Source organism: Leptodactylus fuscus, chromosome 7, assembly GCF_031893055.1.
Source record: "Leptodactylus fuscus isolate aLepFus1 chromosome 7, aLepFus1.hap2, whole genome shotgun sequence".
Classification (NCBI taxonomy): Eukaryota; Metazoa; Chordata; class Amphibia; order Anura; family Leptodactylidae; genus Leptodactylus; species Leptodactylus fuscus.
Window position 1 is genome coordinate 10,908,004 of NC_134271.1, and position 22,509 is coordinate 10,930,512.

The following is a 22,509-nucleotide window of genomic DNA, read 5'->3' on the forward strand; positions in this document are numbered from 1 at the left end:
GAACACAGCGATAGAGAGTGGGGACGGGAGGGTGGAAAGAGCAAGGTCCACAGCAGCACAGAGTATGTCAGGGGATGAATACAATGCTATGTTTTCTTTTCTGATTTTTTTTTTTTTTTTACTAGCTCAGGATAGATTACTTAGGTCTTATTCACACGTCAAAAAACCCTCAAAAAAGTGTTATATTTCCCAAAAGGCATTGAAAAAAAACGTGAGGTCTTCCTACAAAAAATAGGATTGTATAAGGACTTATTTTTTTTTTTTGCTTTTAACCCTCCATGGAGGTCAGAGACTGATCAGAGCGGCCCTTCTTCCTGCCTCAGGCTCTGGACTTTCCCATACTCTTCCTTTCTCCGGAGCACAAGTGCTTATTGTTACCGGCGGCCATATTTGCTTTGTGTATTATTGGAGGACGTCCAACTCTTCTACATATACATTGCATAACACAGACAGGCTCCTGCAGCTCAGCCCTGACATCTTTGCACCTCCGTTTCTGCTCCGCTATGCATGGCTTTCTTATTTGTAATGGAGAAGACAAGGTGACAACTTCCTGGAGGAAATGACCTCATCACTTCCTTATGACATCATTAGTGATATAGGAAGTCTGCTCTTTACACAGATCTTGAGCCAGGCCCAGTCCCAGTATTGTAATGACCCTATATACATGCCTGTGTATGATCACGGGCCCTTGTACGGGGCTGTGAGCCCAGGCCAAACCCTACGACCGCTCTGTCCTATACCTGTCCATTTTGCAGCCCGTGCTCACTGAAGAAAGTGAATGGGTTTGTGCAGGCACATGTGCACGGACTTGTGCAGGCACATGTGCACGGTCTTGTGCATATATGCCTACATGGGAGGGGGATTTCCAGTATTGTAGTGCACATTTGGTGCAAGGCCCTTTCTTGTACATGTGGGTAGAGAAGGCCAGGCTATTGTGGGGACGCCTTGCCCCAAGGTATGTTTTAGAAATCCCACCAGCTGTCTCTGCGCCTTGTTGTCTCTATGCGGTGGTGTGTCTTGAAACCCTGTCGTCTTTATGTAGGTCGCCTATAAAGCAAGAGCTAGACGGCAGCATGCTTTGTGCAACTGTGGCATAATGCACATGCCTAAGTGTGCATCGCAACGTAACACCATAGAGAAACCTTACATTTTTAGGGAACATCACCGTGTAGCCCTAGTCTTGGGATATATTGGAATTTTTTGCAAAAAAGGTTTTTGTTTCCTTTCATAGCGTTTGTCCAGGATTGGAAAACCATGACAGCGCCCTTCCTGTTCACAGGCCGTGTGAAGTATTACAGTTTAGCCTCAATAACATGATAGATTGGAGGTGCAATACCGAACACAACCTATACTCAGGTGTGGTGCTGTTTACGTAAGCTCCTGTATAACGACTTCAGTGCAGTGTACATCGGCCGTCCTTCAAGGATAGAGACATCAAGGGTTAACCCCTGTGAGATATTTTTACCGTTTGCCGTCACTCTCTATTATTCGGCTGAGACAGACAAGGTGGGACCCGCTTCCTCCAGAGAAAATGAATGGGCGACGTCGCCCGGCTCTGTGACCCACATTTACTGTAAGGGGAGATACTATCTCCTGGATTTCCAGCATTACTAGTGACTACTAGTCCCAGCAAACATGTCCATCCTGGAGGAGAGACCCCACCCGATGATGGAGGAGGGGGCGCTATGGCGTCTAAAGGACCCCTCACCATTTACTTTATATGTTACTTTTTGTATAAATGAAATGTTCTCCCTGCACAAAGCTTGTCCTGCTCTTAGCTGAGGGTTTGTTACAATTGTATCCAGTCTAGACAATGCTCTGTGAGCGAAACAATGCAGAATCCAGACTGATACATTGTAGCAAACGAGCACAAAGCAAGTAATAAAGTAGCAGAGTATAAATCCTCCTGTTATATTTACATTCTTCTGCTTCCTCCTCTGCCAACTGTCAGTCTTCACTGTAGTTCTTAAATTCTATTCATGAACCGCACAAGAGAGTAGAAGAGAATAGAACAGTTTTGCAAAGAAATGGAATAGTGGGAGGTTAGAGAGACAAAACCTTCATCTATGGAGACCTCCCGGGACACCCGGTGTAAGTGAAGGGGTGAGGTGAGATTGTTGGAGCAAATCCCTGGTGCAGCCGCTGCAGACCCCCCTGTACATGTCCTGGATCTCACTATGCGGCACCAGCTGGCTCCGGTGTTTGCATTCACTTAGTCGCTGTGTTTGTGTAGATTGTTTCTCGCTGCCAAATGTGAAATCTAAAACTTTAAGCCGGGTTGATTTTCATGGGAACTTTCTAATAGTTGTGTAAGAGGAGAAATTGTAACCCCAGTAGTAGAAGGAAGGGGAAGCACAGCCGAAAAATATGCCGAATCCACAAAATCCTGATTACACAACGTCTGCTATAACTGTGTAATAATAGTGTCCTGTAAGCTGTGTGCTGAGTGCAGCTCTGGAGTATAATACAGTATGTACACAGTGACGGCACCTGCAGAATAGTGAGCGCAGCTCTAGAGTATAATACAGGATCAGTACAGGATAAGTAATGTAATGTATGTACAGAGTGACTGCACCAGCAGAATAGTGAGTGCAGCTCTGGAGTATAATACAGGATAAGTAATGTAATGTATGTACAGAGTGACTGCACCAGCAGAATAGTGAGTGCAGCTCTGGAGTATAATACAGGATAAGTAATGTAATGTATGTACACAGTGACTGTAACAGCAGAATAGTGAGCGCAGCTCTGGAGTATAATACAGGATAAGTAATGTAATGTATGTACACAGCGACTGCACCAGCAGAATAGTGAGCGCAGCTCTGGAGTATAATACAGGATAAGTAATGTAATGTATGTACAGAATGACTGCACCAGCAGAATAGTGAGCGCAGCTCTGGAGTATAATACAGGATAAGTAATGTAATGTATGTACACAGTGACTGTAACAGCAGAATAGTGAGCGCAGCTCTGGAGTATAATACAGGATAAGTAATGTAATGTATGTACAGAATGACTGCACCAGCAGAATAGTGAGCGCAGCTCTGGAGTATAATACAGGATAAGTAATGTAATGTATGTACACAGTGACTGTAACAGCAGAATAGTGAGCGCAGCTCTGGAGTATAATACAGGATAAGTAATGTAATGTATGTACACAGTGACTGCACCAGCAGAATAGTGAGCGCAGCTCTGAAGTATAATACAGGATAAGTAATGTAATGTATGTACACAGTGACTGCACCAGCAGAATAGTGAACGCAGCTCTGGAGCATAATATAGGATAAGTAATGTAATGTATGTACACAGTGACTGTACCAGCAGAATAGTGAGCGCAGCTCTGAAGTATAATACAGGATAAGTAATGTAATGTATGTACACAGTGACTGTACCAGCAGAATAGTGAGCGCAGCTCTGGAGTATAATACAGGATAAGTAATGTAATGTATGTACACAGTGACTGTAACAGCAGAATAGTGAGCGCAGCTCTGGAGTATAATACAGGATAAGTAATGTAATGTATGTACACAGTGACTGTAACAGCAGAATAGTGAGCGCAGCTCTGGAGTATAATACAAGATAAGTAATGTAATGTATGTACACAGTGACTGCACCAGCAGAATAGTGAGCGCAGCTCTGGAGTATAATACAGGATAAGTAATGTATGTACACAGTGACTGCACCAGCAGAATAGTGAGCGCAGCTCTGGAGTATAATACAGGATAAGTAATGTAATGTATGTACACAGTGACTGTACCAGCAGAATAGTGAGCGCAGCTCTGGAGTATAATACAGGATAAGTAATGTAATGTATGTACACAGTGACTGCACCAGCAGAATAGTGAGCGCAGCTCTGGAGTATAATACAGGATAAGTAATGTAATGTATGTACACAGTGACTGCACCAGCAGAATAGTGAGCGCAGCTCTGGAGTATAATACAGGATAAGTAATGTAATGTATGTACAGAATGACTGCACCAGCAGAATAGTGAGTGCAGCTCTGGAGTATAATACAAGATAAGTAATGTAATGTATGTACACAGTGACTGCACCAGCAGAATAGTGAGCGCAGCTCTGGAGTATAATACAGGATAAGTAATGTAATGTATGTACAGAATGACTGCACCAGCAGAATAGTGAGCGCAGCTCTGGAGTATAATACAGGATAAGTAATGTATGTACACAGTGACTGCACCAGCAGAATAGTGAGCGCAGCTCTGGAGTATAATACAGGATAAGTAATGTAATGTATGTACACAGTGACTGTACCAGCAGAATAGTGAGCGCAGCTCTGGAGTATAATACAGGATAAGTAATGTAATGTATGTACACAGTGACTGCACCAGCAGAATAGTGAGCGCAGCTCTGGAGTATATGAATACAGTGACTGTTGGTCATGGAAACATTTCTTAATGTAACTTTATTACGATGTATATTTGTATCTGTTGACATGGAGTCGCTTCCTCTGATTTCTTCTGTTTCCTCCTCAGGTTCTCTCTCACAATCTCTGCACGTTGTTACATGTCCCCCATGATCCGGTGGCCCTGGAGGAACATTTCAGAGATGATGATGAGGGTCCGGTTTCTAACCAGGGTTACATGCCATACCTGAATAAATTCATCCTGGATAAGGTGAGCTCCTTTCTCCACACTTTCCTTTCTTGTATTGCTGGTATAGATTTCCTGCATGGACTCTGGAGGATTCTGTCTTCTGCAGTTGGAGGGTAGAAGGGAGGTGGGTGTTATTAGGATATATGGGAAATAATTTCCCCATACCCTTCAACATCCCAGACTGCAGACACTAGTCCCCAGGATTATGTTGTTCCTCTTGGGACATGGTATTGGCCTTATCCTGAGGAATGGAGGCAACAGCGGACACAATAATAGGAGATCAGTGCACTATGCGGAGGGAGACCTACAAGTCCTGACATCTGTAGTGGTGGCCTCTCTGATGTTCATCGTCCTTAGTCTTTCAACAACTTTCCATATAAATACGTTTAGTATCATAAATTATTAGTGTCTTATGGGACAGAGGAGAGAGGACAGGAGACGGGACAGAGGACAGGAGACGGGACAGAGGAGGGAGGACAGGAGACGGGACAGAGGACAGGAGACGGGACAGAGGAGGGAGGACAGGAGACGGGAGGGAGGACAGGAGACGGGACAGAGGAGGGAGGACAGGAGACGGGACAGAGGAGGGAGGACAGGAGACGGGACAGAGGAGGGAGGACAGGAGACGGGACAGAGGAGGGAGGACAGGAGACGGGACAGAGGAGGGAGGACAGGAGACGGGACAGAGGAGGGAGGACAGGAGACGGGACAGAGGAGGGAGGACAGGAGACGGGACAGAGGAGGGAGGACAGGAGACGGGACAGAGGAGGGAGGACAGGAGACGGGACAGAGGAGGGAGGACAGGAGACGGGACAGAGGAGGGAGGACAGGAGACGGGACAGAGGAGGGAGGACAGGAGACGGGACAGAGGAGGGAGGACAGGAGACGGGACAGAGGAGGGAGGACAGGAGACGGGACAGAGGAGGGAGGACAGGAGACGGGACAGAGGAGGGAGGACAGGAGACGGGACAGAGGAGGGAGGACAGGAGACGGGACAGAGGAGGGAGGACAGGAGACGGGACAGAGGAGGGAGGACAGGAGACGGGACAGAGGAGGGAGGACAGGAGACGGGACAGAGGAGGGAGGACAGGAGACGGGACAGAGGAGGGAGGACAGGAGACGGGACAGAGGAGGGAGGACAGGAGACGGGACAGAGGAGGGAGGACAGGAGACGGGACAGAGGAGGGAGGACAGGAGACGGGACAGAGGAGGGAGGACAGGAGACGGGACAGAGGAGGGAGGACAGGAGACGGGACAGAGGAGGGAGGACAGGAGACGGGACAGAGGAGGGAGGACAGGAGACGGGACAGAGGAGGGAGGACAGGAGACGGGACAGAGGAGGGAGGACAGGAGACGGGACAGAGGAGGGAGGACAGGAGACGGGACAGAGGAGGGAGGACAGGAGACGGGACAGAGGAGGGAGGACAGGAGACGGGACAGAGGAGGGAGGACAGGAGACGGGACAGAGGAGGGAGGACAGGAGACGGGACAGAGGAGGGAGGACAGGAGACGGGACAGAGGAGGGAGGACAGGAGACGGGACAGAGGAGGGAGGACAGGAGACGGGACAGAGGAGGGAGGACAGGAGACGGGACAGAGGAGGGAGGACAGGAGACGGGACAGAGGAGGGAGGACAGGAGACGGGACAGAGGAGGGAGGACAGGAGACGGGACAGAGGAGGGAGGACAGGAGACGGGACAGAGGACAATAGATGGGACAGGAGAGAGGACAAGAGACGGGACAGAGGACAAGAGACGGGACAGAGGACAAGAGACGGGACAGAGGAGAGAGGACAGGAGACGGGACAGAGGACAGGAGACGGGACAGAGGACAGGAGACGGGACAGAGGAGAGAGGACAGGAGACGGGACAGAGGAGGGAGGACAGGAGACGGGACAGAGGAGGGAGGACAGGAGACGGGACAGAGGAGGGAGGACAGGAGACGGGACAGAGGAGGGAGGACAGGAGACGGGACAGAGGAGGGAGGACAGGAGACGGGACAGAGGAGGGAGGACAGGAGACGGGACAGAGGAGGGAGGACAGGAGACGGGACAGAGGAGGGAGGACAGGAGACGGGACAGAGGAGGGAGGACAGGAGACGGGACAGAGGAGGGAGGACAGGAGACGGGACAGAGGAGGGAGGACAGGAGACGGGACAGAGGAGGGAGGACAGGAGACGGGACAGAGGAGGGAGGACAGGAGACGGGACAGAGGAGGGAGGACAGGAGACGGGACAGAGGAGGGAGGACAGGAGACGGGACAGAGGAGGGAGGACAGGAGACGGGACAGAGGAGGGAGGACAGGAGACGGGACAGAGGAGGGAGGACAGGAGACGGGACAGAGGAGGGAGGACAGGAGACGGGACAGAGGAGGGAGGACAGGAGACGGGACAGAGGAGGGAGGACAGGAGACGGGACAGAGGAGGGAGGACAGGAGACGGGACAGAGGAGGGAGGACAGGAGACGGGACAGAGGAGGGAGGACAGGAGACGGGACAGAGGAGGGAGGACAGGAGACGGGACAGAGGAGGGAGGACAGGAGACGGGACAGAGGAGGGAGGACAGGAGACGGGACAGAGGAGGGAGGACAGGAGACGGGACAGAGGAGGGAGGACAGGAGACGGGACAGAGGAGGGAGGACAGGAGACGGGACAGAGGAGGGAGGACAGGAGACGGGACAGAGGAGGGAGGACAGGAGACGGGACAGAGGAGGGAGGACAGGAGACGGGACAGAGGAGGGAGGACAGGAGACGGGACAGAGGAGGGAGGACAGGAGACGGGACAGAGGACAGGAGACAGGAGACGGGACAGAGGAGGGAGGACAGGAGACGTGACAGAGGACAAGAGTCGGGACAGAGGAGAGAGGACAGGAGACGGGACAGAGGACAAGAGACGGGACAGAGGAGAGAGGACAGGAGACGGGACAGAGGACAATAGATGGGACAGGAGAGAGGACAAGAGACGGGACAGAGGACAAGAGACGGGACAGAGGACAAGAGACGGGACAGAGGAGAGAGAACAGGAGATGGGACACAGGAGACAGGACAGGATATAGAGGTGAGGACAGCCCTATAGATAAATGTCTGGAGCAGTATAGGAGCCTATAGAGGAGCCTATAGAGGACACATCACATCTGCAGACGGTTGTGTAAACCTTCAGTAATGATGTAAAGCTCTTCTGTAATATTTAGTTGCTTCATGATGAATAGATTATTACACTTCCTGACCTGCCGTCTCTACCTTGTAAATGTCGATCACTGGACGTTCTTCTACTGAGACCTCCAGCAATCACCTGTGATCAGTGCAGTAATCCTGCAGCACCACTACAGGGCAAAAGTAGAATTACAATGAATATGATGATGCTGTATCTCAGAGGAGGTTTGGAGATGATGGGCAACACCCGGGTGTTACTGTGACCTCTGCCTGACCACAGCACCGACTGAACAAGTCAGAGATTCCTGTATTATAAAGGATTTCCAGAAGACCCACAACAGAAATAGCTCAAGGAAATGGTCTGTAAATGAGTCAGAATCCCAGATTGGAAAGACAAAGTGCTCAGAGCAGAAGCAGCAACAAGTATCAGCTCCACCAGCAGAATAGTGAGCGCAGCTCTGGAGTATAATACAGGATGTAACTCAGGATCAGTACAGGATAAGTAATGTAATGTATGTACACAGTGACTGCACCAGCAGAATAGTGAGTGCAGCTCTGGAGTATAATACAGGATAAGTAATGTAATGTATGTACACAGTGATTGTACCAGCAGAATAGTGAGCGCAGCTCTGGAGTATAATACAGGATAAGTAATGTAATGTATGTACACAGTGACTGCACCAGCAGAATAGTGAGCGCAGCTCTGGAGTATAATACAGGATAAGTAATGTAATGTATGTACAAAGTGACTGTACCAGCAGAATAGTGAGCGCAGCTCTGGAGTATAATACAGGATAAGTAATGTAATGTATGTACACAGTGACTGTACCAGCGGAATAGTGAGCGCAGCTCTGGAGTATAATACAGGATAAGTAATGTAATGTATGTACACAGTGACTGCACCAGCAGAATAGTGAGCGCAGCTCTGGAGTACAATACAGGATAAGTAATGTAATGTATGTACACAGTGACTGTACCAGCAGAATAGTGAGCGCAGCTCTGGAGTATAATACAGGATAAGTAATGTAATGTATGTACACAGTGACTGCACCAGCAGAATAGTGAGCGCAGCTCTGGAGTATAATACAGGATATAGCTCTGGATCAGTAATGTACCATATATTCACAGGCTCTCCATTGTATACAGTCCTATGAAAAAGTTTGGGCACCCCTATTAATCTTAATCATTTTTAGTTCTAAATATTTTGGTATTTGCAACAGCCATTTCAGTTTGATATATCTAATAACTGATGGACACAGTAATATTTCAGGATTGAAATGAGGTTTATTGTACTAACAGAAAATGCGCAATATGCATTAAACCAAAATTTGACCGGTGCAAAAGTATGGGCACCTCAACAGAAAAGTGACATTAATATTTAGTAGATCCTCCTTTTGCAAAGATAACAGCCTCTAGTCGCTTCCTGTAGCTTTTAATCAGTTCCTGGATCCTGGATGAAGGTATTTTGGACAAACAATTCAAGTTCAGTTAAGTTAGATGGTCGCCGAGCATGGACAGCCCGCTTCAAATCATCCCACAGATGTTCAATGATATTCAGGTCTGGGGACTGGGATGGCCATTCCAGAACATTGTAATTGTTCCTCTGCATGAATGCCTGAGGATTTGGAGCGGTGTTTTGGATCATTGTCTTGCTGAAATATCCATCCCCGGCGTAACTTCAACTTCGTCACTGATTCTTGAACATTATTCTCAAGAATCTGCTGATACTGAGTGGAATCCATGCGACTCTCAACTTTAACAAGATTCCCGATGCCGGCATTGGCCACACAGCCCCAAAGCATGATGGAACCTCCACCAAATTTTACAGTGGGTAGCATGTGTTTTTCTTGGAATGCTCTTTCTTTTTGGACGCCATGCATAACGCCTTTTTTTATAACCAAACAACTCAATTTTTGTTTCCAAAATGAAGCTGCCTTCTCCAAATGTTGCCTGAGGTATGAAAAAGCACATTTGGACAAGGCAGCTTCATTTTGGAAACAAAAATTGAGTTGTTTGGTTATAAAAAAAGGCGTTATGCATGGCGTCCAAAAAGAAAGAGCATTCCAAGAAAAACACATGCTACCCACTGTAAAATTTGGTGGAGGTTCCATCATGCTTTGGGGCTGTGTGGCCAATGCCGGCACCGGGAATCTTGTTAAAGTTGAGAGTCGCATGGATTCCACTCAGTATCAGCAGATTCTTGAGAATAATGTTCAAGAATCAGTGACGAAGTTGAAGTTACGCCGGGGATGGATATTTCAGCAAGACAATGATCCAAAACACCGCTCCAAATCCTCAGGCATTCATGCAGAGGAACAATTACAATGTTCTGGAATGGCCATCCCAGTCCCCAGACCTGAATATCATTGAACATCTGTGGGATGATTTGAAGCGGGCTGTCCATGCTCGGCGACCATCTAACTTAACTGAACTTGAATTGTTTGTCCAAAATACCTTCATCCAGGATCCAGGAACTGATTAAAAGCTACAGGAAGCGACTAGAGGCTGTTATCTTTGCAAAAGGAGGATCTACTAAATATTAATGTCACTTTTCTGTTGAGGTGCCCATACTTTTGCACCGGTCAAATTTTGGTTTAATGCATATTGCGCATTTTCTGTTAGTACAATAAACCTCATTTCAATCCTGAAATATTACTGTGTCCATCAGTTATTAGATATATCAAACTGAAATGGCTGTTGCAAACACCAAAATATTTAGAACTAAAAATGATTAAGATTAATAGGGGTGCCCACACTTTTTCATAGGACTGTATGTCTAGTAGCTGCTCTTGTCTGAACTGGCTCATTACTTTTTCGTTCCCCTCCATGGCCTTGCAGTTATGCCACTTTTGGTTGTGTTGCTCCATAGCACGTGCAGTGATATAATGGGATGAGTCACAGCCGGGTCCGTGTTACGATGGGACGGTGTTCGCTCAGCCTCGGAGCTGTTTGCACAGTTTTCGGAGACGTTCTCCATTCTGTATAAATACTAAAGTACACTTTGTACAAACGCTTTATTTAGTGTCTCATGAACCATCCAGACTGCTGAGTGGTTGCGCCCACTGGTGCTGATCGGGGCACCCAGCTTTCCAAGACTCCTGAAAGGCAAATCTGCTTTAAGCTATGATACAGTCTTTCGGTCCTCCATGCTTTACACTACAGCTCTGCTTGGCCAGATTTGGCTGTAATTTGGATGTTGAGAATTTCAGCTTGCAAAACCCCAATCTAGTTTCTTGTGTCTAGTATCCTAAGTGTTGTAATATGTCTTGGAAGACACATATGCTATCACCGCCGTGACCTCGCACGCCAACTTCTTTATTGTGGATTCTGAGATAGCGTTGTGTTTTCAAGATTTCAGAATATTTTTAGAAGTTGCTCCTTCAGCAGATCAAGCCGCGCTCCCGGGCAGTATTACTTACTATAGCAGGATTCACATTTTAGCTTTAGGTATAACCAGAGAATAAATGTCATGTGACTCATTGTCATTACTCACATTGTCTCTCTAGTCACATCCAAAGCTGCTGCGAATGTTCTGCTATGGCTTTGGGAACAGGCAGCGGTTTATTTACATTTAACTTGCACCTGGTCTCCCATAATGCTCTGCAGACTGGCAGCAGGAAACCGGCAGGGTTCAGCTTTGGATGTGAACAGAGGAGAATCTCTACTAAGCCCTTATTGGGGGTCGCTCTTTCTATGTGTGATCATATTTGACGGTTTTTGGTATTTTTGGCTTGGATCTAGGGTAACATTTCTGCCTCTGGTTGCCGTAACCACCGCCCCCCTTCCCCCAATTACCATGACAAAAGCGAGGCGATGTTGTGAACATTCCCCCGGCCAGTTCTGAGCGCCCCTTGTATAGGTGGACGGGGGGCAGCCGGCCCAGACTTTGAAGAAAGTTCTTGCTTTTCACACATGCAAATGAATTATTGATCTTGCAGAAAGGGAAATGAGGCGAGTGAACAGGGGGCTCATTGTGAGCCGGGGAGGGGGGGGGGGGGGGCTGGCCCCGAGCCCAGATGGGCCGCTCCATCTTATGGCATCTATCTCCCAGGGATGAAGAATGGGCCCCTCACAGTCCAACTCAATAGGGCCAATGTTACGTCTCGTGTGCTGGACATTTAACCCTTCACCAAAAAAATTGTCATTGGTGAAACCTGCAGAGTTTTGCTCCTTTGTGTCAGTGACTACAATAAGCAGAAGGTTTCGGCTCTCGCCCAAGGCCATTCTCTCTTCCTAGAGACGTGACATATTGCAGATTCATTTCTTAATATGTTTTTGTATAGGGGTGTGCTTGGCCATAATGTTTCCCATGCAATTGTGAGGGGCCCCAGAGATCACCCCCGCTATCTAATGGATTGTAGGTAGCGGTCACTATTATACGCTGCCACCCCTGCCCCCTATGCACGCCCGTTCCATTTTGAATTCCAGTGAGCGCCACGCACTATGTCAGCATTTGCTCATGTGTTACATGATAAAACTTTATCCGCCTGCAGCCACCACTAGGGGGAGCTCATTGTGCACAGGTTATATTGAGTCCAATAATGAATCTGTCTCCACTTTGCTCCTGAGCTCCCTCTACTGGTGGCTGCAGGCAGATAACTTTTGAAGGAACTTGACAAGAAGGTTACTAAGCTTGCATAGAGTTACCCCTGACACACAGTGTTACCCCTGATTCACACCCTCCCCTCTCTGCTTTATTAGGTACAAGGAGATTTTGACAAGGTGGAGTTCTATAGGATGTGCTGGACGCTCTGCGCCAAGAAATACCTTTTGAAGAGCCCCCTGTGTATCAGCGACGACAGCGCCTTCAAGGTGTGGACCATCTTCAACTTCCTGGCAGACGACAAGTATCCACTCACCATCGTCCCGGAGGAGGTAAGTCTGTATTTGATCCCACATATCACATATGTCACGGACACATTGGCTAAAGGTCGTAGGTCGTGAGGCTTGGGTAGCGGAATGGTGCAAAAATGTTGCCCGAAATACCCTATTAACCCTCGATAACCCCAAATATTGGCAGAGAAGAATGTGTAATATTGCAACAATGTATCAGCTCAAAGGGAAACAATTCTATCGTAGGTTAACCCTTAACACGACAGAAGGCAGAACCGTCTGAAGGTAGTAAACTTTGTGAAAGGATGCTTAAAATTTTCAAATTTTTGTTTTTCATATTTATTGTTTTGTATATCCGAAAAAATTTTGTAAAATTTGCAAAAAATCCAACCATTCTAAGGTCCGTGTCTGGAGCGATGACCGGGGTGATGTAAGTGTCCGCCATCTTTGTTTCCATCGTTTTATGTTTATGGCCTGTTGGCTGTTTGTCCGCAGTTATGACTCTATAAAGTTTTATGCTCCCTCTGTCAATAGTTTATGAAATCATCGCTGTTTTACGACATTTGGTTCACCAGCGGAGATCTGAGCGAAGGGACGGCCCATTTATACAAACAACCCTACAGATACATTTCCTTGTGTAGATTTACAGGGCTCCGATTTCTATAAAATTTCACAGCTTGGACTGATTGAGGTCTCTTTTGATATCGGTTGGGATGCTCTAGTCACAGCTAGAGCTGCGTTCATAGTTCTGCTATTGGCTAGTTACTGGGGTACAGCGCTTTAGAATCGAGAGCGGCTCCGTCTGGTGCTCGTCCCTTGCTTATGTTCTGCACTTTGTCTGCTCCTTTAATCAATGACTCTACCATAGCTGCATTGTTTATTGGCTGCCGCTTTGTCCGCAGTGCTTTACCCTGCAGCTCTGTTGTCTGTAGTCAGAGGGGAGGAGCCTCATTAAGGAATGCGTAGATCTGATTTGCGTCCCTATTGGTTGCTGGTGCTTAGAGATTAGTGTGGGATTTTCCTGGCTGGTTACATTACCTTTGTTTTGCCCTCTCCTTTATCACCACCAGGTACGGGGTTGTCAGCAGTTTATGGCCTGTGATATACGGTCCGCCTGCTATGTATAGATTATATACAGCTCTATATACCACACACCTGACATGTACATGGAGGTACACGGGGTTCAGGCGGAGGGTGCGCCGGGGTCACCGCTGATTCCCCACAATGTTTTATTGCTTGGATTTTTCACCTTCTTCATACACTTAAACTTTGAGTACAAAACTGGAAGATCTTCCATGTTGGCTCGCCGCTGGGTTATCTGCCCTAAGTCTGTATTTGCCATGCCACCCTGGGATCTGGTCCTCTAGTCATGTGGGCGGTCCTATCAGTGATTGACAACCGGCTCTAAATGTACAATCAGATCAAGCAAAATAAAGCAAAACACAAAGTGCATTAAAAACAGCAAAAAATGTCGCAACAAAAAGATAAACAAACCTAAAGCAAAAAGTAGAAATCCGCGGACCTTGTACCTGAATAACAAGGAGGGACCCAATGTGAATAGTCGTGTAAATCACCAACGTGTCAAAGTCTGAGAGAAGGGAAAAGTGAGGAAATCACAGCCGGGAGATAAATAATGACGTCTGTGTAAGTGTCAGCCACATAATACATGGATATAGTGATATAGGCCAAGCTGGTGTAACCTGGGTATATACTGTATATAATTCTATATGTACAGCCGGTATAACCTGGGTATATACTGTATATAATTCTATATGTACAGCCGGTATAACCTGGGTATATATTGTATATAATCATATATGTACAGCCGGTATAACCTGGGTATACACTGTATATAATGATATATGTACAGCCGGTATAACCTGGGTATATACTGTATATAATTCTATATGTGCAGAAGGTATAACCTGGGTATATACTGTATATAATTCTATATGTACAGCTGGTATAACCTGGATATCTCCTGTATATAATTCTATATGTACAGCTGGTGTAACCTGGGTATATACTGTATATAATTCTATATGTACAGCCGGTATAACCTGGGTATATACTGTATATAATTCTATATGTACAGCCGGTATAACCTGGGTATATACTGTATATAATTATATATGTACAGCTGATATAACCTGGGTATACACTGTATATAATTATATATGTACAGCCGGTATAACCTGGGTATATACTGTATATAATTCTATATGTACAGCCGGTATAACCTGGGTATATACTGTATATAATTATATATGTACAGCTGATATAACCTGGGTATACACTGTATATAATTATATATGTACAGCCGGTATAACCTGGGTATATACTGTATATAATTCTATATGTACAGCCGGTATAACCTGGGTATATACTGTATATAATTATATATGTACAGCTGATATAACCTGGGTATACACTGTATATAATTATATATGTACAGCCGGTATAACCTGGGTATATACTGTATATAATTCTATATGTACAGCCGGTATAACCTGGGTATATATTGTATATAATCATATATGTACAGCCGGTATAACCTGGGTATACACTGTATATAATGATATATGTACAGCCGGTATAACCTGGGTATATACTGTATATAATTCTATATGTGCAGAAGGAATAACCTGGATATCTCCTGTATATAATTCTATATGTACAGCTGGTGTAACCTGGGTATATACTGTATATAATTCTATATGTACAGCTGGTATAACCTGGGTATATACTGTATATAATTATATATGTACAGCTGATATAACCTGGGTATATACTGTATATAATTCTATATGTACAGCTGGTATAACCTGGGTATATACTGTATATAATTCTATATGTACAGCCGGTATAACCTGGGTATATACTGTATATAATTCTATATGTACAGCTGGTGTAACCTGGGTATACACTGTATATAATGATATATGTACAGCCGGTATAACCTGGGTATATACTGTATATAATGATATATGTACAGCTGGTATAACCTGGGTATATATTGTACTAGCTGGTACCCGCGACTTCGTCTGCGGTGATTGTAGCAGTGGGTATATACAGGCGCGGGTAAGGTTTTCGTACTGTGTATAAGGTATGGGATATGAAATGTAACTTGGTATCTTGTTTTTTCTGTAATTCAGAGAATCCGTGAGACTTTTGTGTTGCAGTTACTTTGTATTAGAGCTGCTATATATACGGTGTTGTGAGAAACTTTACATAGTGACTTTGGGACAGAAGTATTTGAAGTTAACCCTTTCCCACCGATGGCATTTTTTGATTTTCGTTTTTGACTCCCCTCCTTCTAAACCCCATAACTTTTTTATTTCTCCGCTCCCAGAGCCATATGAGGTCTTAATTTTTGCGGGACAATTTTTTCTTCGTGATGCCACCATTAATTATTCTATATAATGTACTGGGAAGCAGGGAAAAAATTCAAAATGGGGTGGATTTCAAGAAAAAATGCATTTCTGCGACTTTCTTACGGGCTTTGGTTTTACGGCGTTCACTGTGCAACCAAAATGACATGTCCCCTGTATTCTGTGTTTCGTTACGATGCCGGGGATACCAAATTTATATGGTTTTAGTTACATTTTGAACCCTTAAAAACAAATCCAAAACTGTTAAAAAAAAATTTTTTTTTGAAAAGTCGCCATATTCCGACAGCCGTAACTTTTTTATACATGCGTGTACGGGGATGTATAGGGCGTCTTTTTTTGCGGGTTCGGGTGTACTTTGTAGTTCTACCATTTTCAGGAAATGTTATTGCTTTGATCACTTTTTATTCAAATTTTTATCAGAATCAAAACAGTGAAAAAACGGCGGTTTGGCACTTTTGACCATTTTTCCCGCTACGGTGTTTACCGAACAGGAAAAATATTTGTATATCTTTGTAGAGCGGGCGATTTTGGACGCGGGGATACCTAACATGTATGTATTTCACAGTTTTTAACTACTTTTATATGTGTTTTAGGGAAAGGGGGGTGATTTGAATTTTTAATCCTTTTTTTTTTTTTTTTTTTAATTTTTTTTTTTTACTTTTTTTAAACTTTTTTTTTTTGCATTTTAGACCGCCTAGGGGTATTGACATGGGTGGGCGGTGTCGCGGATTGTCAGAGCGGTGGGGGTTGGCAAACATGACTACTCCGGAGCGTTAAAGAGCGCCTCCTGGAGTATCGTTAAGGTGAGGGGCAAAGTGGTAAAGTCTATGTATATGTGATTGTGTGGGGTTAGGGGCGAGGCTGTAGAGGGCAATATGAATTTTGTGGCTTGCTATGGTCCAAAGTGTGTGAGATTGCAGAGATGGTGGTGTGAGTTCGGGTTTTGTGAGGGTCCTGGCACAAACGTATGTGCGCTATTGTGACGAAAAGTAGCCTATTGTGCAATCGGGTGTATTAACTATGTTTGTGGAAAATTTCAGCCAAATCGGTCGAGCGGGTTTTGCGTGATTGAGGAACAAACATCCGAACATGCAAACATCCAAACTCACAAACCCACAAACTTTCACATTTATAATATTAATAGGATATAATTCTATATGTACAGCCGGTATAACCTGGGTATATACTGTGTATAATATGTACAGCTGGTATAATCTTGGTATATACTGTATATAAGGATATATGTACAGCTGGTGTAACCTGGGTATATACTGTATATAAGGATATATGTACAGCTGGTGTAACCTGGGTATATACTGTGTATAATGATATATGTACAGCTGGTATAATCTTGGTATATACTGTATATAATGATATATGTACAGCTGGTATAACCTGGGTATATACTGTATATAATATATATGTACAGCTGGTATAACTTGGGTATATACTGTATATAATTCTATATGTACAGCCGGTATAACCTGGGTATCTCCTGTATATAATTCTATATGTACAGCTGGTATGAGTTATACATTCTGCATATAGTAATCTAGACCCTGCTGGTATAACCTGGGTATCCGCTGTATATAATTGTATTACGGCTGGTATACAGGTAATAGTTTATTTTTCTTCTTGTATCACTTGTTATTCTGGGGATTTCCTGACACTGTTTCCTGGTTATTAATATCTCGTTGTGTAATAAGTAAATAGAACAGGAATATAAATATAACAGATGACGGCACTTTATAGCGGTAATATTTATTCTAGTTCGATACAGGATGTCGCACTTGGCTCATTTATAATATGGCCCTTATGGACTTTGTGACCCTTTGGATCTCACAATGCAAAACCTAAAGGGGTATTTGTCATACTATAACACGCAGATGAAGTCGGGGGCAGAGGCTAGTACTATATAAATATAAGCAACCAAACTCCCACCGATGTCAGGAATCCAGAGGGCGCCACTCTATGGATGGTCCGTGCAAGGTCACCGGGGTCAGCCTATGACCCTATACCTAATAAGGTATAGACCACTGCAACTCTACTGAGTCACAGTCTCCGAGGTGTCATAGGCCCGGGTTATAGCGGTGCCGTCATTTCCATTGATTATACTGGCTGCTAAAGTCCTAGAAGTCTCAGACAGGAAACCAGAATTCTTATCACAGGCGAGATCCTGCTGCCTTCCTGTTCACCGACACACGTTACTTGCACGTGCTCACACCCAGCGAGCTCTAGTAGACGGGTCTGCGCTCATTTTTGGTTGTCTCCGGGCCATTACTCCTATCAAATTTAGTAATTGGAAATTGACACAAATTGTAGCTTTGATACTTATATATGAAGGTTTGCAGATACATTGTTACATCAATGGGCTGATCCGGGGCCCCTCGTCCCATGTTGAGTTAAAGTGATACAAATAAGCAACTGTGGTGTTACTCAGGGGTGTAAACAGAGGATTGGTAGCTCCTCCCCTGAGGTTCTCATCACTGAGCAGCTGGGCAGTATTTGTAGTGTAAAGGGAACCAAGAGCATTACTTATGTCCATTACTATTATCTATATGTCATTTAGTCTCCTATTACAACTGTCATGTTACTCAGGGGTGTAGATAAAGTTAAAAGCTCCTCCCCTGAGGTTCTCATCACTGAACTCAATGCAATATAAGTAATGTAATGTATGTACACAGTGACTGTACCAGCAGAATAGTGAGCGCAGCTCTGGAGTATAATACAGGATAAGTAATGTAATGTATGTACATAGTCACTGTATCAGCAGAATAGTGAGTGCAGCTCTGGAGTATAATACAGGATAAGTAATGTAATGTATGTACACAGTGACTGTATCAGCAGAATAGTGAGTGCAGCTCTGGAGTATAATACAGGATAAGTAATGTAATGTATGTACACAGTGACTGCACCAGCAGAATAGTGAGCGCAGCTCTGGAGTATAATACAGGATAAGTAATGTAATGTATGTACACAGTGACTGCACCAGCAGAATAATGAGCGCAGCTCTGGAGTATAATACAGGATAAGTAATGTAATGTATGTACACAGTGACTGCACCAGCAGAATAGTGAGCGCAGCTCTGGAGTATAATACAGGATAAGTAATGTAATGTATGTACACAGTGACTGCACCAGCAGAATAATGAGCGCAGCTCTGGAGTATAATACAGGATAAGTAATGTAATGTATGTACACAGTGACTGTACCAGCAGAATAGTGAGCGCAGCTCTGGGGTATAATACAGGATAAGTAATGTAATGTATGTACACAGTGACTGTACCAGCAGAATAGTGAGCGCAGCTCTGGAGTATAATACAGGATAAGTAATGTAATGTATGTACACAGTGACTGTACCAGCAGAATAGTGAGCGCAGCTCTGGAGTATAATACAGGATAAGTAATGTAATGTATGTACACAGTGACTGTACCAGCAGAATAGTTAGCGCAGCTCTGGAGTATAATACAGGATAAGTAATGTAATGTATGTACACAGTGACTGCACCAGCAGAATAATGAGCGCAGCTCTGGAGTATAATACAGGATAAGTAATGTAATGTATGTACACAGTGACTGTACCAGCAGAATAGTGAGCGCAGCTCTGGAGTATAATACAGGATAAGTAATGTAATGTATGTACACAGTGACTGCACCAGCAGAATAGTGAGCGCAGCTCTGGAGTATAATACAGGATAAGTAATGTAATGTATGTACACAGTGACTGTACCAGCAGAATAGTGAGCGCAGCTCTGGGGGTATAATACAGGATAAGTAATGTAATGTATGTACACAGTGACTGTACCAGCAGAATAGTGAGCGCAGCTCTGGAGTATAATACAGGATGTATTGTACAATGATAAGTGCACTGGCCCTTTAACAAGAAGTTTACTTGTTTGCAGATTGAGTATCTACTGAGGAAGCTGACGGAGGCGATGGGCAGTGGGTGGCAGCAGGCCTTGTTTGAGGACTATAAGATCAGTATCCATGATAAACAGAAGGGACTGTCGGTGTGGGAGTTGATCGAGCTGATCGGCAGTGGTCAGTTCAGTAAAGGCACAGACTCCACCACCGTGTCCATGGCCATCAATGAAGTGTTCAATGAGCTTGTCCTGGACGTCCTGAAACAGGTGAGAAGCGGAGAATCTACATCACCTTAAAGGGAAAGTCCTGACTGTCTCCTGCAGATTCCAGACAAATTTCCCTGCGCGATACGAAAACCTTCTCATTAAATTATTTGTAATATTGGTGAATATTCTTTCAGTTGCTCTTTAGGGATTTGTCTTCATAATAGGAAGGTTGTTGTTATGGTGGTGATAATGGAGATCTGACCCCGCCATCCATAGAGAGGTCCAGCTATGAGACGTGTGATTACCAGTAGAGTTAGTGAGCAGCCTGCAGGCACTGCGCAGACTGCTCGCCCACTATTTCTTTCTGTTAGACTCTGCTGCCATCTGGAGGCCGAATTGAATAACTACAACCTGACTCCATAACCTTCTGACAATGAGTTTATTTATTGGTCATTTTTAACTCCTACAATCCAAATGTCATTAAATTAAGTCCAAGGTCCTAAAGTAAAATCTATAAGTCTCCCCGCGCAATAATAAAACGTCTTATTCCTCGCCATAGGGTTATTTGTGGAAGAAAGGTCACAAGCGGAAGAACTGGACGGAGCGCTGGTTTGTCCTGAAACCCAACGTTATGTCGTATTATGTCAGCGAGGATCTGAAGGACAAGAAGGGAGATATCATCCTGGATGGGAACTGCTGCGTGGAGGTAACATGTCCGCAGTTACTCTACTAGTCTCAGTAAATGGCGCCTTCCTGGAGGCCCCAGGGATGAGGAGACTTCAATACCTGCTCATCTGTAGCACTGCACTACTGTTAGTATATCCGTCCTAGCATCTATAATGAATAGAATGCTAGAACTACAGTAAAGACTGACACATCAATGGAGGAAAGTAGCTCCTGCTTCACATTATCTGCCCTGTGAGTATGTGACAGTTTGGGGACCCCTTTATATTGACTACATTGTTGTTGCTTTTCAGTCATTGCCAGACAGGGAAGGGAAAAAGTGTCTGTTCCTTGTGAAATGTGTCGAAAAAAGCTACGAGATCAGCGCCTCCGACAAGAAGAAGAAGCAGGAGTGGATACAAGGTGAGGGGGGCGCTCGAGAATCAAGGGGTTGTATACGGTGGCTCTAATCCTTCTGCTACCCCTCTGTACCTTAAACACTTCATGAGTTTATGACACTTTTTTTTTCACTCTGTATATGTGATTTTAAGATAATGTAATATTTTTTGAAAGGATTAGTCAAGTAATTTTTGCATTTTTTTTTGTTATACATCAGCATTTGGGTTTCCATTCGGGAAATCCGCTTAGAAAGTGGTTAGCTAAGAAATCACATGGACCCCATGGACTATAGTGGGGTCCGTGTGGTTTCCGCTCTGTTTCTGCCTGAAACATGTGGAGAGAAAAGTGCTGTCTAGACTGTATACATTGTAACAAACCCTCAGCAGTGAGAAGTATTGGATTTGCAGAGATTTTCAGCACGTGCAAGACTGTAGCGATTCAGTGACAGCAAGCAGAGATTTTGAAAATGGCAAGGAATGGAAACACAGAGAAGAGCTGACACCTGAAGCCCCCTTTATCTATGCTTGGGGCTTGTTTGGGCTTGGTAGCCATGATGTCTCGCAGCACAGTTGGTGACTACATGCCATGTCCTCTCTGCAGATATCCAGACAGTTGTCAATCTGAGAAAGATGGGCATCGCCTCGCCGCACAGAGACGCTCGACAGAAGAGAAAAGCGCTGCGGCAGAAGCTACAGGCCGAGCAAGAGGAGCTGGAGAGGAAGATGAAGGACCTGCAGACATCGAACGAGATGAAACAGGTGGAACTGGAGCAAGTGCGCATGGTGAGAGCAATGAGGCCGCAGGGCACTGTGCTGGGTAACATCTGGGTCTTTGACATTGACTTGACCTTCAACTCCTCTGCATCGGTGTCTGTCTTATACAGACCTGCTTTCTTGTAGGCTCCTTGTTCCTTTAAAACCTTTCTGTAAAACACTTTTTTGCAGCAACTGAAGGAGGCGGCGGCCCGAGCTGCGCTGGAGGAGAAGAAACGCCATGACACCCACATTGAGCTACAGGACCGGTTCAGAGAGGAGCTGGAGCGGGAGCAGATGGTAATGATGTGGTGGCGTATATTCCGAAATCTTGTCCTGACCTGACCCTGCTGTCACCATTGACAATTGTATATGCTCTGAGCTAATTGCAGAAGTAGCGCAAATGTCTTCCCTTGATTCCGGGATGATTTCTCTTACCTACAGTGATACATTGTAACAACCCTGCAGCTGTTCTAGATCAGGATGGGTTTTCAGCAAGCAGAAATGGAAAGATAAGCCCAGTAGAAAGTTGCCGAATTTTTCATTGCACAAGGATTATAGAGGTATTCCGGAAACACAAAGTTAGCCCCTATCTGAGCTGAAGAGCTAACTTGCCAACTGCTTGGACCCCCCACTGACCATAAG

At 45.0% G+C, this 22,509-nt stretch overlaps 1 protein-coding gene across 1 annotated transcript in view; it reads left to right on the top strand.

The window, feature by feature from the left end:
• SWAP70 (switching B cell complex subunit SWAP70) overlaps positions 1-22,509 on the top strand; it is a 31,293-nt gene that overhangs the window by 4,767 nt on the left and 4,017 nt on the right. Inside the window, exons 2-8 of the mRNA XM_075280983.1 lie at positions 4,489-4,629; positions 12,458-12,631; positions 19,883-20,110; positions 20,610-20,756; positions 21,028-21,136; positions 21,713-21,894; positions 22,057-22,164. Coding sequence (XP_075137084.1) covers positions 4,489-4,629; positions 12,458-12,631; positions 19,883-20,110; positions 20,610-20,756; positions 21,028-21,136; positions 21,713-21,894; positions 22,057-22,164 — 1,089 coding nt within the window. The remainder of the gene's footprint in view (positions 1-4,488; positions 4,630-12,457; positions 12,632-19,882; positions 20,111-20,609; positions 20,757-21,027; positions 21,137-21,712; positions 21,895-22,056; positions 22,165-22,509) is intronic.